The following is a 19,635-nucleotide window of genomic DNA, read 5'->3' on the forward strand; positions in this document are numbered from 1 at the left end:
TATTGTTTTAAAGTGGCAGTGCTCTTTGCTAACCACCACTTGAGTTTCAAAGGCTTTTCTAAAAATGCAACTAAATGTTTCACATCCTTCTTGAGGATTATAAAATCATGCCCTTTGCCAGGAAGGGAACCAAAGCACTGAGATATAAATGATAAAGACATTTATGTTAGTGGTGGATTAATATGAAGAAGAACTCGGTCATTCCAGCAGTTACTTATTTAAAAGTTACTCCCAGCATTTACCCATTAGATTCATGGTGGCAAATACTGTAAATTTGACTTTGCCCTCAAGAAAACTGAGCTCTGTAAGTTTTGCAATAAATTGCCCCGTAAAATAAAACTCTTTATGGATGCATATATGTTTTTCATATCACACTGTCCTCTATGTAATTTCCTTCGACTTTCAGCAATTTTAATCTTAACTCTATTTCGTTTTCTTTCTTATGCTGCTGTAGTCTTTTTCTTATCCCTTGGCTCTGATAGGAAACCTGGCCCTCTCATCAGTTGATGCCTGTATTATTTTATGGATATCCTTTCAATAATGTCCTGGTGATTGGGCAATCAGGGTTATATAAATAGCAGCTTATATACATAAATGTGTGAAACAAACAGCATAGTTTTGGGGACAGATAATTTGCCTTACATTTTATTTTGGGGTATGCTCTTATTTGTAGATTTACATTATATTACAATTCTGGAAATTAGTAATTCTTAATATATTAATGCTGCAGTACTTTAAAATATGTGAACGGTCTTTTTAGACATGTAGCCAAAATCACAATGATAGGAGATAGAATGGAATGTCGGCTTGTAACACCAGTTTTTCAGTGTGTCACTTCTTAACATGGATCTTAGCATGCTAGTTTTGTGGTGGTTGCCTCTTATTAGTTAGCAGCATGTTTTATTGTATTGACATTGTAATCAACAGTTTGTGTGAAATGCTTACAGCTGTATATTCAATGTGATCGTTTGTCAGAAGGGAAGAATGGTGTAGGTACAAAGTATTCCTTATTTTCTTTTAGTTTGAATGCAAAATCATTCCAGATGATTATGTAAATGCAGAATCATGTGCTGGTTTCTTCTCTGTGCTCTCTAGACATCTCTTTTTCACCACCTCTTTTTCTTTGTCTGCAGGCCCAGACTGATCTTGCTTCCTTGGCCTTTATCCCCTTGGCTTTCCTAGACACTGCCCTGTGCTGGTGGATATCCTTCTCATTGGCTTGTTTGATGGTGGTCCATTTTCTCCCCTTGGAGATGGGTTTCCATTGATCTTTCTGCAAATGGTTTTTACCGGTTTTGTTGATTACTCTTTACTTTGGGAATAGGGTGTTTTCATTCTAATGAACTGAGAGCTCAGGTAAGCAGTTATTTTGTTTTTAATTTTAAAAATTGCAGTAAGAGTTGGTGACTGTAGACTGAGCACAAGATGAAAGCTTCTGGCTTTTTTAAAAATAAGCATTTCACTTCAATTTTGGGCTTAATGTTATCTCTCTTAGTGTTAGAATCACTGACTGCTCTGGTCCTGCTATTTCTTTCAGCCTCTGGCAATTATTAAATCATTTGAAAATTATGTATGTATTTTGATTCTTAAAATATGATTTTAGGAACTATATGAGGTTGTTTGACTCCTTTTTATTTAAAAGCAAAATTTTTTTTAATGTTTATTTTTGAGAGAGAGAGAGACCGAGCATAAACTGGGAGGGGCAGAGAGAGAGGGAGGGAGACACAGAATCTGCAACAGGCTCCAGGCTCTGAGCTGTCAGCACAGAGCCCGATGAGGGGCTCAAACCCACGAGCTGCAAGGTTGTGACCTGAGCCGAAGTTGGATGCTTAACCAACTGAGCCACCCAGGCGCCCCCAGGTTGTTTGACTCTCTTAAAATTCTAAGTAGGTTTAGCAGATTTTAACCCATACAGGATAACAGGATAAGTGTTTTAATCCTCTAATTTAAAAGTAGACTTGGGGGGGCGCCTGGGTGGCGCAGTCGGTTAAGCGTCCAACTTCAGCCAGGTCACGATCTCACGGTCCGTGAGTTTGAGCCCTGCGTCGGGCTCTGGGCTGATGGCTCAGAGCCTGGAGCCTGTTTCCGATTCTGTGTCTCCCTCTCTCTCTGCCCCTCCCCCGTTCATGCTCTGTCTCTCTCTGTCCCAAAAGTAAAAAATAAACGTTGAAAAAAAAAATTCTTTAAAAAAAAAAAAAAACAGACTTGGGATTGTTTGAAGACTTCCGTTCTTTGAGATAAATATCGATTCATTTACAGGAGAAGTCAACCAGCAGATAACAAACAAGCTTCTATTTGAATAATCTTTTCTTGCTTTTCAAGAGTAAACATTTGTTTATTAGGGACTTGACCTATTATTCGGGTGTTTGGACTTTTGTCTTTTGGGGATTTTTAGAAATTTATTTTGGTTTTTGTGTTATTTGGTCCTATATATAATTGGTGTGATATTATAGTCTTGATGGACTGTGACTGTTATAAAAGGCTGAATGTACATAAAGTTGTAATTTTGTGAATTTGGGGGGGATTGTCCTATATCAAAAATGTTTGAAATTGAAGTATCCTGGGCCCAAAAGGCCGAAGCTTTTCTAGGTCAGTATCTTTCAAGGGTGCTTTGTGAACCTCTACCACGCATATTGAGAGATGTGGGGAGAGGGACTGGACCATACAAGAAGATGACCCGGTAATTAGGTAGCAGCCAAGGCTCTGTTAAAGGGCAGAAGTGAGCTCCGACACACTTGCTTTCATATCTGCCCCTCATTCTGAAAGTTGAACATCAGAGCAGGTAATCGTCTATATTGGTCATTAGTTCTCCTCTATCTTTGTGCAGCAACTTGTACTTGAGAATAATGTCTTGAAAATGGAGGGTTGTTGCTTTTAGAGCCTAACTGCCTGGGATTCTCAGCCAGTTTGTAATTGTATGGTCCTTTTCATTCAGGATAACTCAGGCAACTGATGGCAGGTTCCTTAACATGGCACAAGGGGACTGAGTATAAACTGTGGGAGGTTATGGGCATGAATGTGTGACTCTAGACTGGATTAGCTAGGACAATGAGAACAGAGCCACTACTTTAAAAGAGGAAAGAGGATGCTAACTCCCGTTTTTTGCCTGTTAACTCATTTTTATTTCATTTTCTTCCTTTTGTCTTTCATTTGGTTCTTCTTCCTTGTTTTTCTGGAAAGCTTCTTCCTATCTTTATTTCTCCTTTATGTTTTTCCTCTTATTTTTTCTTCTCTTTTGCATTCTCATTTTCTCTGGGTTTTGTGTTCTCTTTAAGTCTCATTGAAAATGAAGACTTTCTTATTAATCATGGTGAGGCTTGGGGTATTTGTGAGGTTGAGAGTGAGAGCTGTTAGGCCTGGTGTCCATAACTCTGTCAGTTTGACCCCAGATTCTCAAAGAAATATAAGAATTAGTTTACTAGTTTATTGTTTTTTCTGAATGTTGATTTCCTTGACCTGCAAACACATATTTATTAGCCTGACTCAAACAATGAAGCTGTTAAAACTTCGGAGGAACATTGTAAAACTCTCTTTGTACCGACATTTTACCAACACACTTATCTTGGCAGTGGCAGGTAAGTTGGAGACTTGCTCCCTGCTGTTTAAATGCAGTTCTTTTAGAACAGAGATTCTTAACCTGAGAGTCCATAGGTAGGCTCTCTAAAATTACATAAAAAGTTTTGTACATTTCACTTGGGGAAGTTGTCTTTCACTTTTGTCAAATTCTCAAAGGGGTCTGTGGTACAAAAGTTTAGAACCACTTATTTTAATAAGTGAAGATCAACTACATATAATTTCAACTCTTGGTATATCTCTCTCGTATCTCCATTGTTTTTCTGAGATACTCTTTTTTTTTTTTTTTTTGAGGCAAGTGAGCACTAGTACCATACAGCATTTAAATTTCTTTTAGAAGATGTTAATATTTGCTTATTTGGCTTTATTAAAATAAATATAGAATTGTATTTAGATTTTAGATTAGTGTACATTGCTATTATATTGGCTTTACATATATCACTAAACGTGCATAACATATTCGTTACACATATCCATTAGCATAGACTATAGCCCATGTAGGCTAATTTGCTGGCCTTTTGGCTTTTGTACCAGGAATAAAGAGGTCTGGCCTATAATTGGAACCAACAGTTCTGTTTGTCTTGCAGTCATTTTATCAACCTCTTTTTCCATCCGACCAACCAAAGAAAAATTAGCATTATTATACTAAGGCTAAAGAAAAGGAAAAAAATCATATTATTGATAATGCTGGAAAAAGCCATGTTTCTAATACCTTCTTTTCCAATTCTGAGGATGACTAAAGTAGCCAAATAGTAAACAAAACTATTCTTTACAGAAAGAATTGGCTAGAGTATGAATTGTGGGCCTTGCTTACAGCAGTTGTAAGTAAATTTGTATTGAATAAATGTATTAAAATAACAGAGAAAATGATTGTGATGTATTGGGAGTTAGGGATGTGTGGGATTCCACTTAACTAGACTCAGAGAATGTAATTAGGGATGTAAACTAATATTCATACTGTGACCAGGTTTTTCATTTCCTGTTAGCATCTATTGTGTTTATCATCTGGACAACCATGAAGTTCAGGATAGTGACTTGTCAGTCGGTGAGTTATAAACACATGCATTTGTGAATAGTGTACTGTTCTATACTCAGACGATGATGTTGATGACAATGGTAAGGTTCATACCTTTTAGGAAATTAGGGTTAGGTTTCCACTCTTGAGGGTTAGAATCCTTCCCTCCTCCTAAGTATTCTATATTAACACTGTGCTTAGTATGATAGATTTGTTTTATGGGTTTTTTGGGTAGACGTTGGGAGAAAGGACTGACTATATATCCCAATAGTGAGAGAGAACGTTATAAATGATCGTCATAGTTTGTCATAACCCAATCTTTCCTTAACTAAAAAGTTTCAATAAGAAATCCAGAGTCCAAAACATTAAGTACATGTGAATAACACTACTCACTAGAAGCCCTGTACTTAAGATTTGAGCAGAGACTGGCAAAACATTTCTTTGGAAGCCAGAGCAAAGCTGGTAAAAATAAATAAAATGAAAACTATAAAAAATAACATAACGTTACTTTCTCTTACCTTGTATAAAAGTCCTTCCCTAAAGAATCTCAGAGCTATAGGAAACATAGTGTAAGCACCAAAGTATGGTGCCTTTTCTTTAGCAATAAACACTACCAGGGAAGAAACCGTGTTCATTTATTTTTTATTCCCTGTACTTAGCACAGTGCCTAGCACATAGCAGGGCCTTAGTTTGTATAAGTTGAACGAATAAATAAATGATTCTTGTTCTCTGCTAAGGACTTTGTGAAATGAGTTAAGATTATGTATAAAAATGTGCTTCTCCCCCTTTTGGTAGGATTGGCGGGAGCTGTGGGTGGATGATGCCATCTGGCGGTTGCTGTTCTCCATGATCCTGTTTGTCATCATGGTTCTCTGGCGACCATCTGCAAACAACCAGAGGTTCTTGGACACTTCTTATTTACATTGCTAACCATTGAATGGTGATGTCATCAGTTAGGGGTAGTTCAGTGGGTGACAGTGTCCAGGCCATGTCATATATTGGAAAGGATATTCACTGGGTCTGGAATCCAGAGAAGTGGGTTCCTGTCCAACTCTCCTATTTGCACTGTGACTTTTGGCATGTTGCCTCTCTTCACTTCTCTGGGCCTTAGTTTCCTCTTCATATAATGTGAGGGAATTGAATCAATTGATACAAGGTGATTTTCAGTTCTGACATGTTCTGGTAATATGTATGTATATGAGTAAAGAAGGGAAGTAGATAGATTGTGACACTTGTAATGAGGGTCTCATCTGTCTAGTGTTGGGAAAGAAAGAACAATTTTTATGATCAGTAGACCAGCTTACTTTGTAACAATAGGGTAAAATGAAAACTTATGTGACAGACTTGGGAATTAAAAGTCTGTATGTGAATTTGCTTTGTTCAGCTATTGGCAAATCTCAGTTATTTAGAAACTGGCTATCTTTATTTGGCGAATATCTATATCTTTGGTATGCTACCCCCCCACCCCCATTTATGTTTAGATGGTTAAGAGCTTATATTACCCAACCATATCACCAAAGAAGGAAAGGATGAGGCAGTGTAACTAAACGGATAGTTTTATAATCAGACATACCAATAAAAGATTTAGAAAGAAAATAAGTGACATTTTTTTTGTGTGTGTGAGATAAATGACATCTTTTTATCCCATGAAAATAGCCTGTCTTTTCATATTATGCATTTAATGTTTGTATTCTTTGAAAAAAAGTTAAGAAAATTGAGAAAAGTAGAGAAGACTTGGGATTGTTGGGATAAAGGATATGCATATTATAATTTTTCACGTATTAAAATCAGATTGCATTCAAAAAAATCTGAAACAAATAATGTATCTACCAACACTTGTGTGAGAGGAGCTCTCTCCTCTACCTTCCTATTTCCCCATTATTTAATTTTTGCAGATCTGGTAAATGAGAATATTCACTGCATTTTTAGTTGCATTTAAGACTAAATTTTTATGTCTTTATGTATTTACTGGTCGTATTATTCGTCTGCCAGTCAGCTTTTTATATCTTTGACTTTTTTTCCTTATCAGCTTATTGATCATTTTTATATTGATTTGTAGGAATTCCTTATATATTTTAGATTCCAATATTTTGTTCCAAGCATTCCAGATATTTTCTTCTAGTTTATCTTTGAACAATTGAATGGTGTTTTGGCCATAGAAAAAGTTGGAAGTATGGAGTCAAATTTGTTATTTTTTTCCTTTATGTATTGTATATTTTGCCTTTTTTTTTAACTTGTTTTATTTTTTATTTTTTTAAATTTGCATCCAAATTAGTTAGCATATAGTGCAACCATGATTTCAGGAGTAGATTCCTTCGTGCCCCTTACCCATTTAGCCCATCCCTCCTCCCACAACCCCTCCCGTAACCCTCAGTTTGTTCTCCATATTTATGAGTCTCTTCTGTTCTGTCCCCCTCCCTGTTTTTATATTATTTTTGTTTCCCTTCCCTTATGTTCATCTGTTTTGTCTCTTAAAGTCCTCATAGGAGTGAAGTCATATGATTTTTGTCTTTCTCTGACTGACTGATTTCACTTAGCGTAATACCCTCCAGTTCCATCCACGTAGTTGCAAATGGCAAGATTTCATTCTTTTTGATTGCCAAGTAATACTCCATTGTATATGTATACCACATCTTCTTTATCCATTCATCCATCGATGGACATTTGGGCTCTTTCTATACTTTGGCTATTGTTGATAGTGCTGCTATAAATGTGGGGGTGCATGTGTCCCTTTGAAACAGAGCACCTGTATCCCTTGGATAAATGCCTAGTAGTACAATTGCTGGGTCGTAGGGTAGTTCTATTTTTAGTTTTTTGAGGAACCTCCATACTGTTTTGCAGAGTGGCTGCACCAGCTTGCATTCCCATTGTTTTTTTCTTTTTAATGTTTATTTTTGAGAGAGTGTGCAGACGAGGGAGGGGCAGAGAGAGGGTGACAGAGGATCTGAAGCTGTCTCTCTGCTGATAGCAGCGAGCCCAGTGTGGGGCTCAAACTCATGAACTGTAGAGATCATGACCTGAGCCGAGTCGGATGTTCAACTGACTGGACCACCCAGGTGCCCCATTTTTTTTGTGTCTTGTCTAAGAAATTTTTTCCTGGCTTAAGGTGAAGTCAAGTTATTCTATGATTTTTTCAAAATTTCACAGTTGTGCTTTTATTCATCAAGAATTGTTTAATTGTGAGTTCTTTATTCTGCTTTTTTCTCTCTCTCTGATCCCACATCAGTAGTACACTTTCTCAAATTATCTTAGTTTACTGATAAGTCTTCATATGTGTCTTCCCCCTTAATCTTCTTTTTTAGAAAATATCCATTGCTCTTGGGCCTTTTCTCTTTAATAAAATGTTTAACTAGTTTATTTAATTGTAGGAAAACCTTTATCGGATTTTGATTAGAATTTAATTGAATTGATAGGTTAATTAGGGAAGTTACATATATTTTTTCCATCCTTGCATATGGTAGGTATGTCCTATTGTTTTTAATCTTTTCAATGCCTTATGTTTTATAACTTTTTTTTTTTTTAAGAGAGCATGAGCAGGGAAGGGGGCAGAAGGAGAGAGGAGACTTTTTTTTTTAAGTTTATTGATTTTTGAGGGGGGGCGGGAAGGGAAGGGTAGAGAGAAGGGGGAGAAAGAGAATCCCAAGCAGGCTCCGCGGTGATTGTGATGTGGGACTGTATCCCAGGAACCATGAGATCATGACCTGAGATGAAATCAAGAGTCAGATGCTTAACTGACTGAGTCACCCAGGCGCCCCGAGAGCCTCACCCTCAGCGTAGAGCCTAGGATAGAGCTCAATCTTACAATTCTAGGATCATGATGAGATCCAAAATCAAGACTTGGATGCTCAACTGACTAAGCCACCTAGGCCCCCCTGTTTTATAACTTCTGTTAAAATATTTAAAAATTTTTATGGCTCTTATGGATGCACCCTTTTAAAATAATACATGTGGCTTTGGCAAAAATGTAGGAATGCTTTTGATTGTTTTAAATTTTTTAATATTTATATATTCATTTGTTCATTCAAGTTAGTTAACATACAGTGTAGTTTGGCTTCAGGAGTAGAACCCAGTGATTCATTCATCTCTTACATATTGACACCCACTCCTCATCTGGCAAAGTGCCCTCCTTCATGCCTGTCACCCATTTAACCCACCCCCCTCCAGCAACCCTCAGTTTGTTCTCTGTATTTAAGAGTCTCTTATGGTTTGCCTTCCTCTTTGTTTTGTTTATGTTATTTTTCCTTCCCTTCCCCTATGTTCATCTGTTGAGTTTCTCAAATTCCATATATGAGTGAAATGTTTATTTTGAGAGAGAGAGAGAGAAAGGACAGAAAGAAAGGGAAGAAAGGAAGGAAGGAAAGGAAGGAGTGGTGGATGGAAGAATCCCAAGCAGGCTCCATGCTGTCAGCGCAGAACCCTATGTGGGGCTCAATCCTAAGAACCGTGAAATCATGACCTGAACCAAATTTTAAGTAGGCTCCACGCCTAACATGGCTTGAACTCACAACCCTGAGATCAAGAGTTGCATTATCTATGGACTGGGCCAGCCAAGAGCCTTGTAATGCTATTGATTTTTATATATCATATCCATCAACCTTCATATGTTGTCTTGTTAGTTCTGATAATTTCTAGATTTCCCCATTAGATTGATTGTTATTGAAAGTAATGACAATGTTACTCTTTCTTTTCCAACTAACACTGCTGCCTCATTACTGTTTCTTGTGTTGGTTAGGCTCTCCTGTATAGTATTGAATTGAGGCATTGAGAGTGGGCCTCCTCATTTTATTCTGAATTTTAAGAAGTGCTTTTCAAGTATTATTAACTTTGATATCTAGTGTTAATTTTTGCTAATTGTCCTTTAATAGGTTATGGGTGTTCCCTGTTACTCCTAGCTTTTAAAGAGTTCTGTGGGGTTTTTGTTTTTTAATTCATGAAAGGGTGATTTAAAAACAAAGTAGAATTAAAATAAGAGACAACAGTAAGTACAGAGTGAGTTCAAAGTGGAAGCTTTCTAGGAGATATTTGTCTGGCAGCTGCTTTGCTGAATCTCTTGGAAGTTGTAAAGGAAAGATATCTTAGATATACCAGATGAAGCCTTCATCTTCTCAACTCCCCACTTGGAACCTGAGATTTTAAATTACCTGGTACATACAAGGTCAGGACTTTGTCTCTTAACTACAAATTGAAAGGCTGAGATTTTAAATTACATGAGAATTTACTTTCCTCTTCGTGGTAATATATGCTTGTAAATGCTTTACCATGTGTGAGGTATTGTTCTAAGCACTTTTTGAAATGACTTGTTTACTTTTTATAAAACACCTCTATGAGTAATGTCTTATCCCCAGTTTCAGATGAGAAAACTGAGGCACAGAGAATAAGTAACTTGTCTCAAGTCCCAGGTAGTTTGTGGCTGAGCCTGCACTTGTAAATGTGATACTGTCCTGCTTCTCTTGCTAATAAAGGCAAATAAGAGCTTTCCGAAGGGGAAGAATTATTTTGTTTTCACTAAAATAATTTTATGAATGACTCATTGCAGCTTCAGTAATAAGGTCTGTAAAATCTAGAGAGTGTAGCATTTCTTGTAGTTTTCTAATTTGTTTCTTTCCGTTGTCAGGTTTGCCTTTTCACCATTGTCTGAGGAAGAGGAAGAAGATGAACAAAAAGAACCTATGCTAAAAGAAAGCTTTGGTAGTGATAAAATTGATTTGTGCTTTAAATATTATTTTCTGATTTTTAGAAATAGAGTAAAGCAAATATAACAGTTTGTGAGTATCAAAATCAAGATACTTTGATACAGTTTATTATTTTACAACTGTTGTACAATTGTTTCTCACTTTGGTATGTGGTGAAGTTAGGGGGAATCAAAAGTAAGGGTATAAATATTAAGGTGAAGCCATGATAAATTCAGTGAATAATTGCACAGTAAATGTACACTTTGCTTACTGGATGAGCTGGAAATTTGGCTTTGAACTTCTAGCATAAAAGTAGAGAAATAGCTGTTGTATAAATCAGGGTCCATAAACCTAAAGTTCTGAATCCATGTTTGAAATTATTGCTGGTCTCTGATACACTTAACCCATCTACTTTGTTTTCCCTCTGCAGAAGGAATGAAAATGAGAAGTACCAAACAAGAACCAAATGGAAATAGTAAAGTAAACAAAGCAGTAAGTAATTGTATACAGGCCTTAATGATTTTTTAGATCTATGCTGTAATTAAGCTTGCTTTATACATCTTTTAATATATATTACATTTATTTTTAAAAACAGAAACAGTAAGTGATTCTCATTCTAAGATCTAGTTATCTTTAACCTAGTTGGTTTGTTACCGTGTCCTGAAAAGGCACCTCAGACTAGTCTGATGGTTCTATTTAATTGTTTTCATCAATGGAAGTTATAGCCCTGTTAACCTAAGATGCTATTTGTAGTAAAGATCAAGATTTTTTTTCATTCAGCAGTTTCTTGTTTGTTTTTTAGAACTATGCATGCAGTCTACATTAAGGGCTTTAGAATTTATCTCACTTTTAAGGAGCAAAACTTATAGGAAGCAAACTCTTAGGTATTAGAACATTGAGAAGAAAGCATTTAAAGACAATTTTCTATTTGACTTACATACTTATATTACACTTACATGGATTTTTTAAAGTATTGACTATATAATTTTTTAAATTATTAGCAGTCCCAGTTGTTATGTGAATATACTACTTCAGAATTCTCAAAAGATTAAGTTTAAAAATGTTGAGACCTCTTTAGATCCTTACTTGACATGTATTATCTGGTGCATTTTAGTAACCACTGGTATTTGTATGTTTCCAGCAGGAAGATGATTTGAAATGGGTAGAAGAGAATGTTCCTTCTTCTGTGACAGATGTGTAAGTTTTTTAATTGTTATCATAAGAATCCTATTTCAGTTTGTATAACTTTTATTATTTTAAGTAAATGAGCTGAAGAACATGCTAATGCGAATGCTAATAGAAAATTAAAGAATATTAAAAATGTTAAAAAGATGTTAAAAATAAGGAATGATATACAAACAATCAGGATTATATGTTCAGATGACATTTCTGCTTAGAAAGATTTAGCTGTACACCTTCCCAAAATCATTGGGATAATCCTTTTGAGATTTTTTAGTTCCATGACTATATTTTTAATTAAATATTGGCCCTGTTACAGTGCAGGACATGGTTTTTCTCTGTACAATTCCAGTAACTCTTCTGTTTTCATATTTGCTTTTTTCCCCCTGAAGTGCCCATTAATAAGATGCAGATCTTAATTATTGAAAGGGCTTTAAATTGTATTCATAATTTCCTTTATGAACCATTTATGACTTTACTTTGTTCATTTTGGTGTTTTCCTCTCTGCAGAGCACTTCCAGCCCTTCTGGATTCAGATGAGGTTAGTAATCAAATCATGTGCATAAACTGTGGGTCTCATGATTTAATAGGGAATCATAGGTCCTTTGTTCAGGGGAATTTTATTTATTTGACTCAGTAACGGCCTGAAGGACTGTAGTTGGTATAGTTGAAAAAGGACGAGAATAGAAATACCAATATTAGAACCCAGATGTTATTCAAGAAGGTTTCCTTTCTGTACCTGTCCCCTATTTCTTTTCCAAAGTTTTATGATCAGATTTGAGGACAGGTCTTTTGTTCTGAATATTAGGTTATTCTAGTATCCCTTGATTTTTGAATGTCCTTTGAAAGCATCGGCCTGAATCCAACTTACTTTGTTGGATTGGCTGCTAAGAAAAATTGTTCATTTCCCACTGACTTGCTGTGTGATGCGGCATATAATGTCAAATTCCTTAGCAGTTCTATGCATTGAAATAATTGAGAACTCTACCATTTAGAATTAAACCTATCTTTGTAACACTTTGCCTTCTGTGGTATATTCTGCAGTTCCTAGATCTCCCTGTTGTGGGCTTCTGCTAATAGTTTACCCTCAGGGCTTCCTTTTGACTTTAGCTCTCCAGCCATCGCTCTGTTTCAGTCAAAGAAGGCTGAGTATGTGAAACCCAGTTGGGCAGTTCACTACAGGTTTATTACAGTACTTTTGGTTATATCGACTTCACCTATCTGTTCATATTTCCCTGTGTGAAAAACCTATTCAAGAACTAAGAACTTAAATGAATTACAAGAGAAACAAGTTTTAAAGGACCAGGAATCAAAACAGCATCAGACTTTGTGGCCTCAGTTTTGGAAGCTAGAAGATAATAGAACAATGTCTTTGAATTCTGAGGAAAATTATTTTCTTTTTTTTAATGTTTATTTATTTTTAAGAGAGACAGAGAGCATGAGGAGGGGAGGGGCAGAGAGAGGGGGAGACACAGAATCTGAAGCAGGTTCCAGGCTCTGAGCTGCCAGCACGTGGGGCTTGATCCCACAAAACCGTGAGATCATGACCTGAGCCAAAATGGAACGCTCAACCAGCTGAGCCACCTAGGCCCCTGAGGAAAATCATTTTCAACCTAGAATTGTATTTTCAACTAAACTGTCAGTATGAGGGTAAAATAAAGATGTTTTCAGTCATGCAAAAAATAAAATAATTAACATTCTATATGTGCTTTCTCAGGAAAGTAATAGAAAATGTTCTTTATAAATCGAGAGAACTAAAAAGAGAAAGACTTTGGATTCAGGAAATAAAGGGTCCAACAGAGGGGCAAGGATAAATTCCCAGGATGATGATGTAAGAAACTCCAAGACCAATAGCTGGGTGACAGTCTTAGAGGGCATCCAGTCCAGAATGGAGCAGACCAGAGAGCTTCAGGAGGAGTCGTTCTAAGAATAAAATAAAAAGGATAGATTGGTTGATGTAATTGATCATATTGAAAAAGTATTTACACATCTGTTACAGTTCAGGATAAATTTGTGATATGTGCTTTTAGCAAATGAAACAACACAATGAAAAATGTTAACTCTAAGGTGAAAAATTACATAAGAGAGGAAATTTAATGGTAACACGTTAATTTTCTTCATTGAAACGGCATATATAAGTACTGTTTTCTAATCAGACCTAATTTTTAACATGATTTTTAGAAAAATTATGAAAATATATAAAATCTGCCATCCTAATTATTGTCAGGTGCATAGTGTTAACTATATGCACATTGTTGTACAACAAATCTCTAGAACTTTTTCAAGTGTAATTTTAATGTGTAATCTTTCATTTTAAGGATATACCATATTTTGTTTAAACAGTCCTGTGTTTTTGAACATTTAAATCTGTTTTGTTATAATTTTGAGTTTTGCGGTAGAAATGTTTCTGGCTAAATCTTTGCCCACATCCTTGACATTTTCTTCAAGTTAAATTCTTGAATCAGAGGAGGTCCACATTTTCATTAAAACTTAGTCTTTTTTTTTTTTTTTTAAGTTATTTAAAGTTTATTTATTTATTTTGAGAGAGAGAAAGAGAGAGCAAGTGGAGGAGGGGCAGAGAGAGGGAGGGAGAGAGAGAATCTCAAGCAGGCTCTGCACTGCCAGCACAGAGCTCAATGCAGGGCTCAAACTCAAGAACCATGAGATCATGACCTGAGCTGAAATCAAGGGCTGGACGCTCAACCAACTGAGCCACCCAGGTGCCCCCGTTTAAGCTTAATCTTAAGTAAATATTTGTTTAATCATCTTATTTGACTCAGAAAGATACAGTTCCTTTTGATCTGTGGTTTGGTGTCCAGAAACCTAGAAATTTTGATTCAGTTGATTTCCAGTGGGGCCTAGGCATCTGTGTGTTTCAAAATCTTCATAGATAAGAACCATTTCTAAATATTTAGTGGACATAAGCAAAAGTACTTGTGGGAAATGTGTGTGTGCATCCTCTTTATAGAGGATACTTGGAATGTAGACCATTTAAAATTAATATGCTTAGAAAAGACTTTTTTTCCCCCTAGGAACGAATGATCACACACTTTGAAAGGTCCAAAATGGAGTAAAGAATGGGAAGATGTGCAGTTGAAGATGGGTAGTAACTCGGAAGAGATCAGCTTCTGTGTCAATCTTCTACACTCCTCCATGGAATTAAAGGAGGCAGTGAAACCTGATCTATTCCTTGACCTTTGTGCATTGGAGCTGGTGAGAGGTGTCAGAACAAGGAGAACATCTTACTGAAAACAAGTTCATAGGACAAGAAAAATCTACAAGTTTTTATTTACAACATTGATGCCCCTTTCCCTCCCACACCCTGACATGGATGTTTATGCAACTTATGTGTGTTGTTCCTGAACCTTCTATAACGTTTAAATTGTTTAATCTATCAAACTAAAAAGTTTAACATCTTCTAAAGAACTATGACAACGCCATAATATGTAATCTCCAGGAGCAACTGCCTATAATTTTTATTTATTTAGAGAGTTACATAGGTGATGGGGGAAATTATCAATTACCTTTCCATTTCCTGAGAAGCCAAGGTTACATCTTACAGAGGTAATTTTGAGAAAAAAAGAGTCCTGAGCTAAGGAACCATGGTTCTATGGATGATTTAAAACAAAAACAAAAGAGTATGTAAGAGAGAAGCAAACTGTTACAGTATGATTCAGATCATTTAAAAAAAAAATCAAGTGCAATTTTGTTTACAAATGGTGTATATTAAAGATTTTTCTATCTCAGATGTACTTTAGAGAGAAATATTAGCTTAACTCTTGACATCTGCTATTGTGACACATCCCATTGCTGGCAATGTGGTGCACACTCCAGAACTTTTAACTACTGTTTTGTAAGCCTCCAAGGGCGGTGGCATTGCGGAGTCCTAGGCAGTGCTTTGTTTGCCTTCATGCCATTCACTGGGTGTTGCACTAGATGCAGAGAGGCACTCCGTCTAAGTGCTTGTGAATGAGTGCCCTGCTAAAGGAACTGTAATGCTTAGGAAGCAGGAGCTAATACAAAGGATACAGGTCCTTCTGGCTTAATTGAAACAGTTTTTCCTGCATGAAGTAGCGTGGAGGCCCTGGACTGCTGCTCATTCTTTAGGATCGACTGTTCTTATACCTGGTGTTGGTTTAGAGACTGTTTATAAGAGACATCACAAGGTGATGGGATTCATTTGAAGCACTATATTTGTTTTAATGGTTTTGTCCAATTTTGCCTTCCCAAGATTTTTGTTTTACGTAGAAAGTTCATGCCACTTTTTAATATAAAAAATTTTAACAAAATTAATATATTTTCCTCATTTTTTTCAGACTTTCTCTAAAGACCATCCTTTCTCCCAAATTCTTGTGGGAATTTTCCTTCCATGGTTTTTACTCTACATTGTCTTATTATCTGTTGAAACCATTGACCACATGACCACAATCTTACTAACTCATACTATAGTGGAAGTGTTTACATTTATTTAACATCTCTGTATAGCTCTTTGCTGTGGTGATTTAAAAAAAAAAGTCACCTAGGCGATATCTCTAAGGAACATATGAAGAACTGACTATATTCTCAGGTTAATCCATTAGCAAAGGGCTAGTGGTATGGTTGTGTGCTGTTCTTCCATAGAGACACTTAACAAGTGAATAATAGTTATAATGCACCAAGATAGTTGGTCAAATATTTTTTGAGGGTGGTTAGATGTTGACTTAAGACTAGGGAAAAAATCTTAAGGTGTTAAGCAGTAGTGTAAAGTAACAAATTTTGTAGACTGTACCTGATAATTCTTTCTGCATTCTCTTATGGGTTATGGCACTGTGATTACATACAGCGTATCATTTCTTAGAACTGGTTCAGAAGTAATTTATAGTTTGTTACATTGACATGTTACCTGAGAGTTTATATCGGTCTTAGTCCTTGGGCCTGAAACTGCTAGGTATCAGGCCTTCTTTGAGGACAGCAGCTGGCAGTTCTATATTTTCAAGGTGTTCATTTTCTATGGTGAAAATCACCCATAATGCTTGATTTATTTAGCAGTTTTTGTGTTAATACTGACACTTTGAAAGTATTTCACTGGATTATCAGAAACAGCATTTGGTAAAGATGGGACAGTAATCCTAATTTATAAGTGAAGAAACTGACATTGTATAAAAATAAAGTGACCAAGGCCAGTTTTTTTTTTTACTTATCGTAGACTTATGTTTTAAACTCAAGTGCTTTAATGACCTACCTGCTATATTCTTTGTGTGTTGGGGGGGGGAGAGGGGGGTTGCCAGATACACCTCATTCTTGCAGTAGTTTTCAAACATTAGAGTCCATGGACTCACTCTGGGGACTTACTAAAGCACAGACTGCTGGACCCCCTGCACCCCCCCCCCCATCCAGATTTTCTGATTTAGTAGGGCAGGAATGAGGCCCGAGGCTGCATTTCCACTAAGTTTCCAGGTGATGTTGATACTACTAGTCTAGGGATCACATTTTGAGAACCACTGGCCTAGAACAACCTTTAAAAAAAAGGGTAAAATAGTTGAAGTGGTTGGGATTATAATGGTAATGCAAAAACCACCATTTATTGGGTGTTTAGAGTGTGTCAGGAGTTGCTAATGTCCACAACACCAGGTTAGTGTGGAACACTACCATCCTTTAGCAGATAAAGAAACAAAGGCTAATTTCCTAAATGGTCTCCATCCCGAGTAAGTGACGCCAAAGCCCGAACTCACCACCATGCTACACTGAGACAGTTCCAAGATGCCCCTTCCCCCCCCCTCCCCCCTCCGCCTTTTAGGTAAGCCCCGTTGCTAATCAGGCTCCATGACACACAAGTTCTGGGTCTAGGGTGAAGGTGGGAAGCCTAGCGCCGGCGCGTTCCTCGAAAGAGCGTTAGGAATTTGCGCGGAAGGGGCGGGCTTCTGCTGCGGAAGGGGCGGGCTTAGCCCGGCAGGAAGTCCGGTGTTGGCCGTGTTGCCAAACGGCCTGTAGCTGGGGTCTCGGTCAGCGTCCCGCTTGGCCCTTCCTTGGGGCTGGTTCCCGGCCCAGGCCCAAACCTGGCCCGTCCCCGCACACTTCGGGTGAGACTGCTGCGGCGACTCTTCTCGCCGCCATGCATGACGCCTTCGAGCCAGTGCCGATCCTGGAAAAGCTGCCTCTGCAGATCGACTGTCTGGCTGCCTGGGGTGAGCCGAGGGCCCGAGGCGGGTTTAGCGCAGAAGCGGTTCCTGCCTTTCACAAGGCTGGGGATGTGGACAGGAGTCTGGCTGTATGGACTCCGATCGGACGCTGTCCGAGAGGCATGGGATGAGGGAGGGCATAGTATTGTAGACAGCGAGGTCAAATGGGATGTTTGGCAAGTCCTCAGGGACCCAGACTTTCGGTACGTTTATCCTTGCTTTCGGTACAGAGTTGAAGGTTGAACTTTTCTTATTAACTCAGCTTTGGGTCATTTCGATTCCCAAGAAGTCTTCAGTTTGGAGGGGCAAGCACTGGGGAGTTTTCAACCTACCGGGGGCTTGAACTTGTCCAGATGATTGTTGTTTTCTAGGTGAAAGACAACACTATTTTGGGGGGGCATTAAATACATTAATACCGTATGCCTTTTTTCTTAGTAATCACTCATCGTTCACTTGTCAGTTGTGCTTGTATTTTTTCTTAGTAATCACTCATCGTTCACTTGTCAGTTGTCAGTGTCACTTGTCACTAGGTAGCTCACGTTGTTGTTCTAAAGTCAGTTTAGCCAAGTGGTTGATTGCCTTGTATTCAAAATGTCCCAAGTTACCTAACTGTGGGTAGAAGAGCATCATTCCAGGCTGTCATGGAATCTAACCCATTAAAAAGTTGTGTAATCCTCTTGGGATTGGTCAGTACAGAAAACAGGGTCTGGCATCTCCTGTATGCTCTAGAATGAAAATGGTTTCAGGGGTCTAAACCTTGACTCCCAGTTATGAACGTTATGCTCTTATCTTTGAGTGCTTGTGTCTGATAACAGCCACCGAAGACCAAACAAGTAATTTAAGTCTTTCTTGTTAATGTCCAGGTGCTAAAAATCAAAGGCCATAAAAAAGTGGCCCAGAAGTCTTAATCAGATCTTATACTGAGCTAGGTGCCTAAGGTGGAATCTTGGTGGTGGCTGGTGTCATCTGGATCATTTACAGACAGTACCACCCAGTCAGCCTTGCAGAGTTCCTTACAGCCTCTTCAGTAAGGTACTTTCACTACAGGTCTTCATGTTAATTTGCACTGTCTTGCCTTTAGCAGCCTTGGGCTTTAAAATCACACCTTCACAGCTGTCTTAGTCCCTTGGGTTAAGGAGAGACTCTTGCTTCTTCTGGATATCTCAAGAAACCCTCCATTTTCTGTGATTAAATGCTCAGTAAAAATTAAAAATAAGCAGAGGAGGGGCGCTTGGGTGGCTCAGTTGGTTAAGCATCGGACTCTTGATTTTGTCTCAGGTCATGATCTGGCAGTTTATAGGACTGAACCCTGCATAGGGTCTGATAGTGCGGAGCCTGCTTGGGATTCTCTTTCTCTCTTTCTCTCTTTCTCTCTCTCTGTCTCTCTCTCTGCCCCTCCCTATCTTGCACACATGTGTGCGCACATGCTCTCTCTCTCAAAATAAATAAATACTAAAAAAAATAAATAAATAGAGGAGAAAAGAAATGTAAAAAATGGAAGACTTGACACTGTCCAAAGGGACACATTCCCCTAATTTTTCATCAAGTATGTATTAGATGTATGTAAATGGACCAGTTTCTCTGCTAAAGACAGGGCTTAAAGGATGATTAGGAAACAGTGCCTGTGCTCCTAGGACACAGAGTGAGAAACAAAGACATATGAACGGATTATGATGTAAGATAAATGATACTGGAGGCATATGCTGCCTAATATAGAAACATGGGAGAGAGGTACCCAACTCAGCCTAGGACATATGCTTCTAAAAAGGATGAATGCAGCTGCTTACCATACTTGTCAGAATCCTTGACTGATACTCTCTGGAACTAGTAGTACATGTATCTCAGCCTCTCACCAACTCCACTTTGTCACCGTAAAGATTCCCTGTACTTGAGCTTTCCAGAAAGATAGTTTTGAAATGGTAGGGATGGGGCACCTGTGTGGCTCAGAAGAGCGTGCAACTCTTGATCTCAGGGTCGTGAGTTCAAGCGCTACATTGGGTGCAGAGATTACTTAAAATGAGTAAATAAATTAAAACTT

General features: G+C 37.7%; 2 protein-coding genes across 3 annotated transcripts in view; both read left to right on the top strand.

The window, feature by feature from the left end:
• Positions 1 to 15,732, top strand: part of TMEM87A (transmembrane protein 87A) — a 40,470-nt gene extending 24,738 nt beyond the window's left edge. The window contains exons 13-21 of one of the 2 annotated variants that reach the window (XM_043554164.1): positions 455 to 526; positions 3,467 to 3,575; positions 4,560 to 4,618; positions 5,384 to 5,487; positions 10,203 to 10,276; positions 10,691 to 10,752; positions 11,402 to 11,457; positions 11,950 to 11,980; positions 14,472 to 15,732. In XM_043554164.1, coding sequence (XP_043410099.1) covers positions 455 to 526; positions 3,467 to 3,575; positions 4,560 to 4,618; positions 5,384 to 5,487; positions 10,203 to 10,276; positions 10,691 to 10,752; positions 11,402 to 11,457; positions 11,950 to 11,980; positions 14,472 to 14,513 — 609 coding nt within the window. In that variant the 3' untranslated portion in view covers positions 14,514 to 15,732. Of the gene's footprint in view, positions 1 to 454; positions 527 to 1,133; positions 1,203 to 3,466; positions 3,576 to 4,559; positions 4,619 to 5,383; positions 5,488 to 10,202; positions 10,277 to 10,690; positions 10,753 to 11,401; positions 11,458 to 11,949; positions 11,981 to 14,471 lie in introns of both variants that reach the window. The other variant, XM_043554165.1, reaches the window with a different exon arrangement.
• A 1,611-nt stretch (positions 15,733 to 17,343) lies between these two features.
• The window catches only part of VPS39 (VPS39 subunit of HOPS complex), a 46,587-nt gene continuing 44,295 nt past the window's right edge, over positions 17,344 to 19,635 (top strand). The window contains exon 1 of the mRNA XM_043554163.1: positions 17,344 to 17,603. Within this exon, the coding sequence (XP_043410098.1) occupies positions 17,531 to 17,603 (73 nt within the window). The 5' untranslated portion in view covers positions 17,344 to 17,530. The remainder of the gene's footprint in view (positions 17,604 to 19,635) is intronic.

The sequence above is a fragment of the Prionailurus bengalensis genome, chromosome B3 (assembly GCF_016509475.1).
Source record: "Prionailurus bengalensis isolate Pbe53 chromosome B3, Fcat_Pben_1.1_paternal_pri, whole genome shotgun sequence".
Lineage (NCBI taxonomy): Eukaryota > Metazoa > Chordata > Mammalia > Carnivora > Felidae > Prionailurus > Prionailurus bengalensis.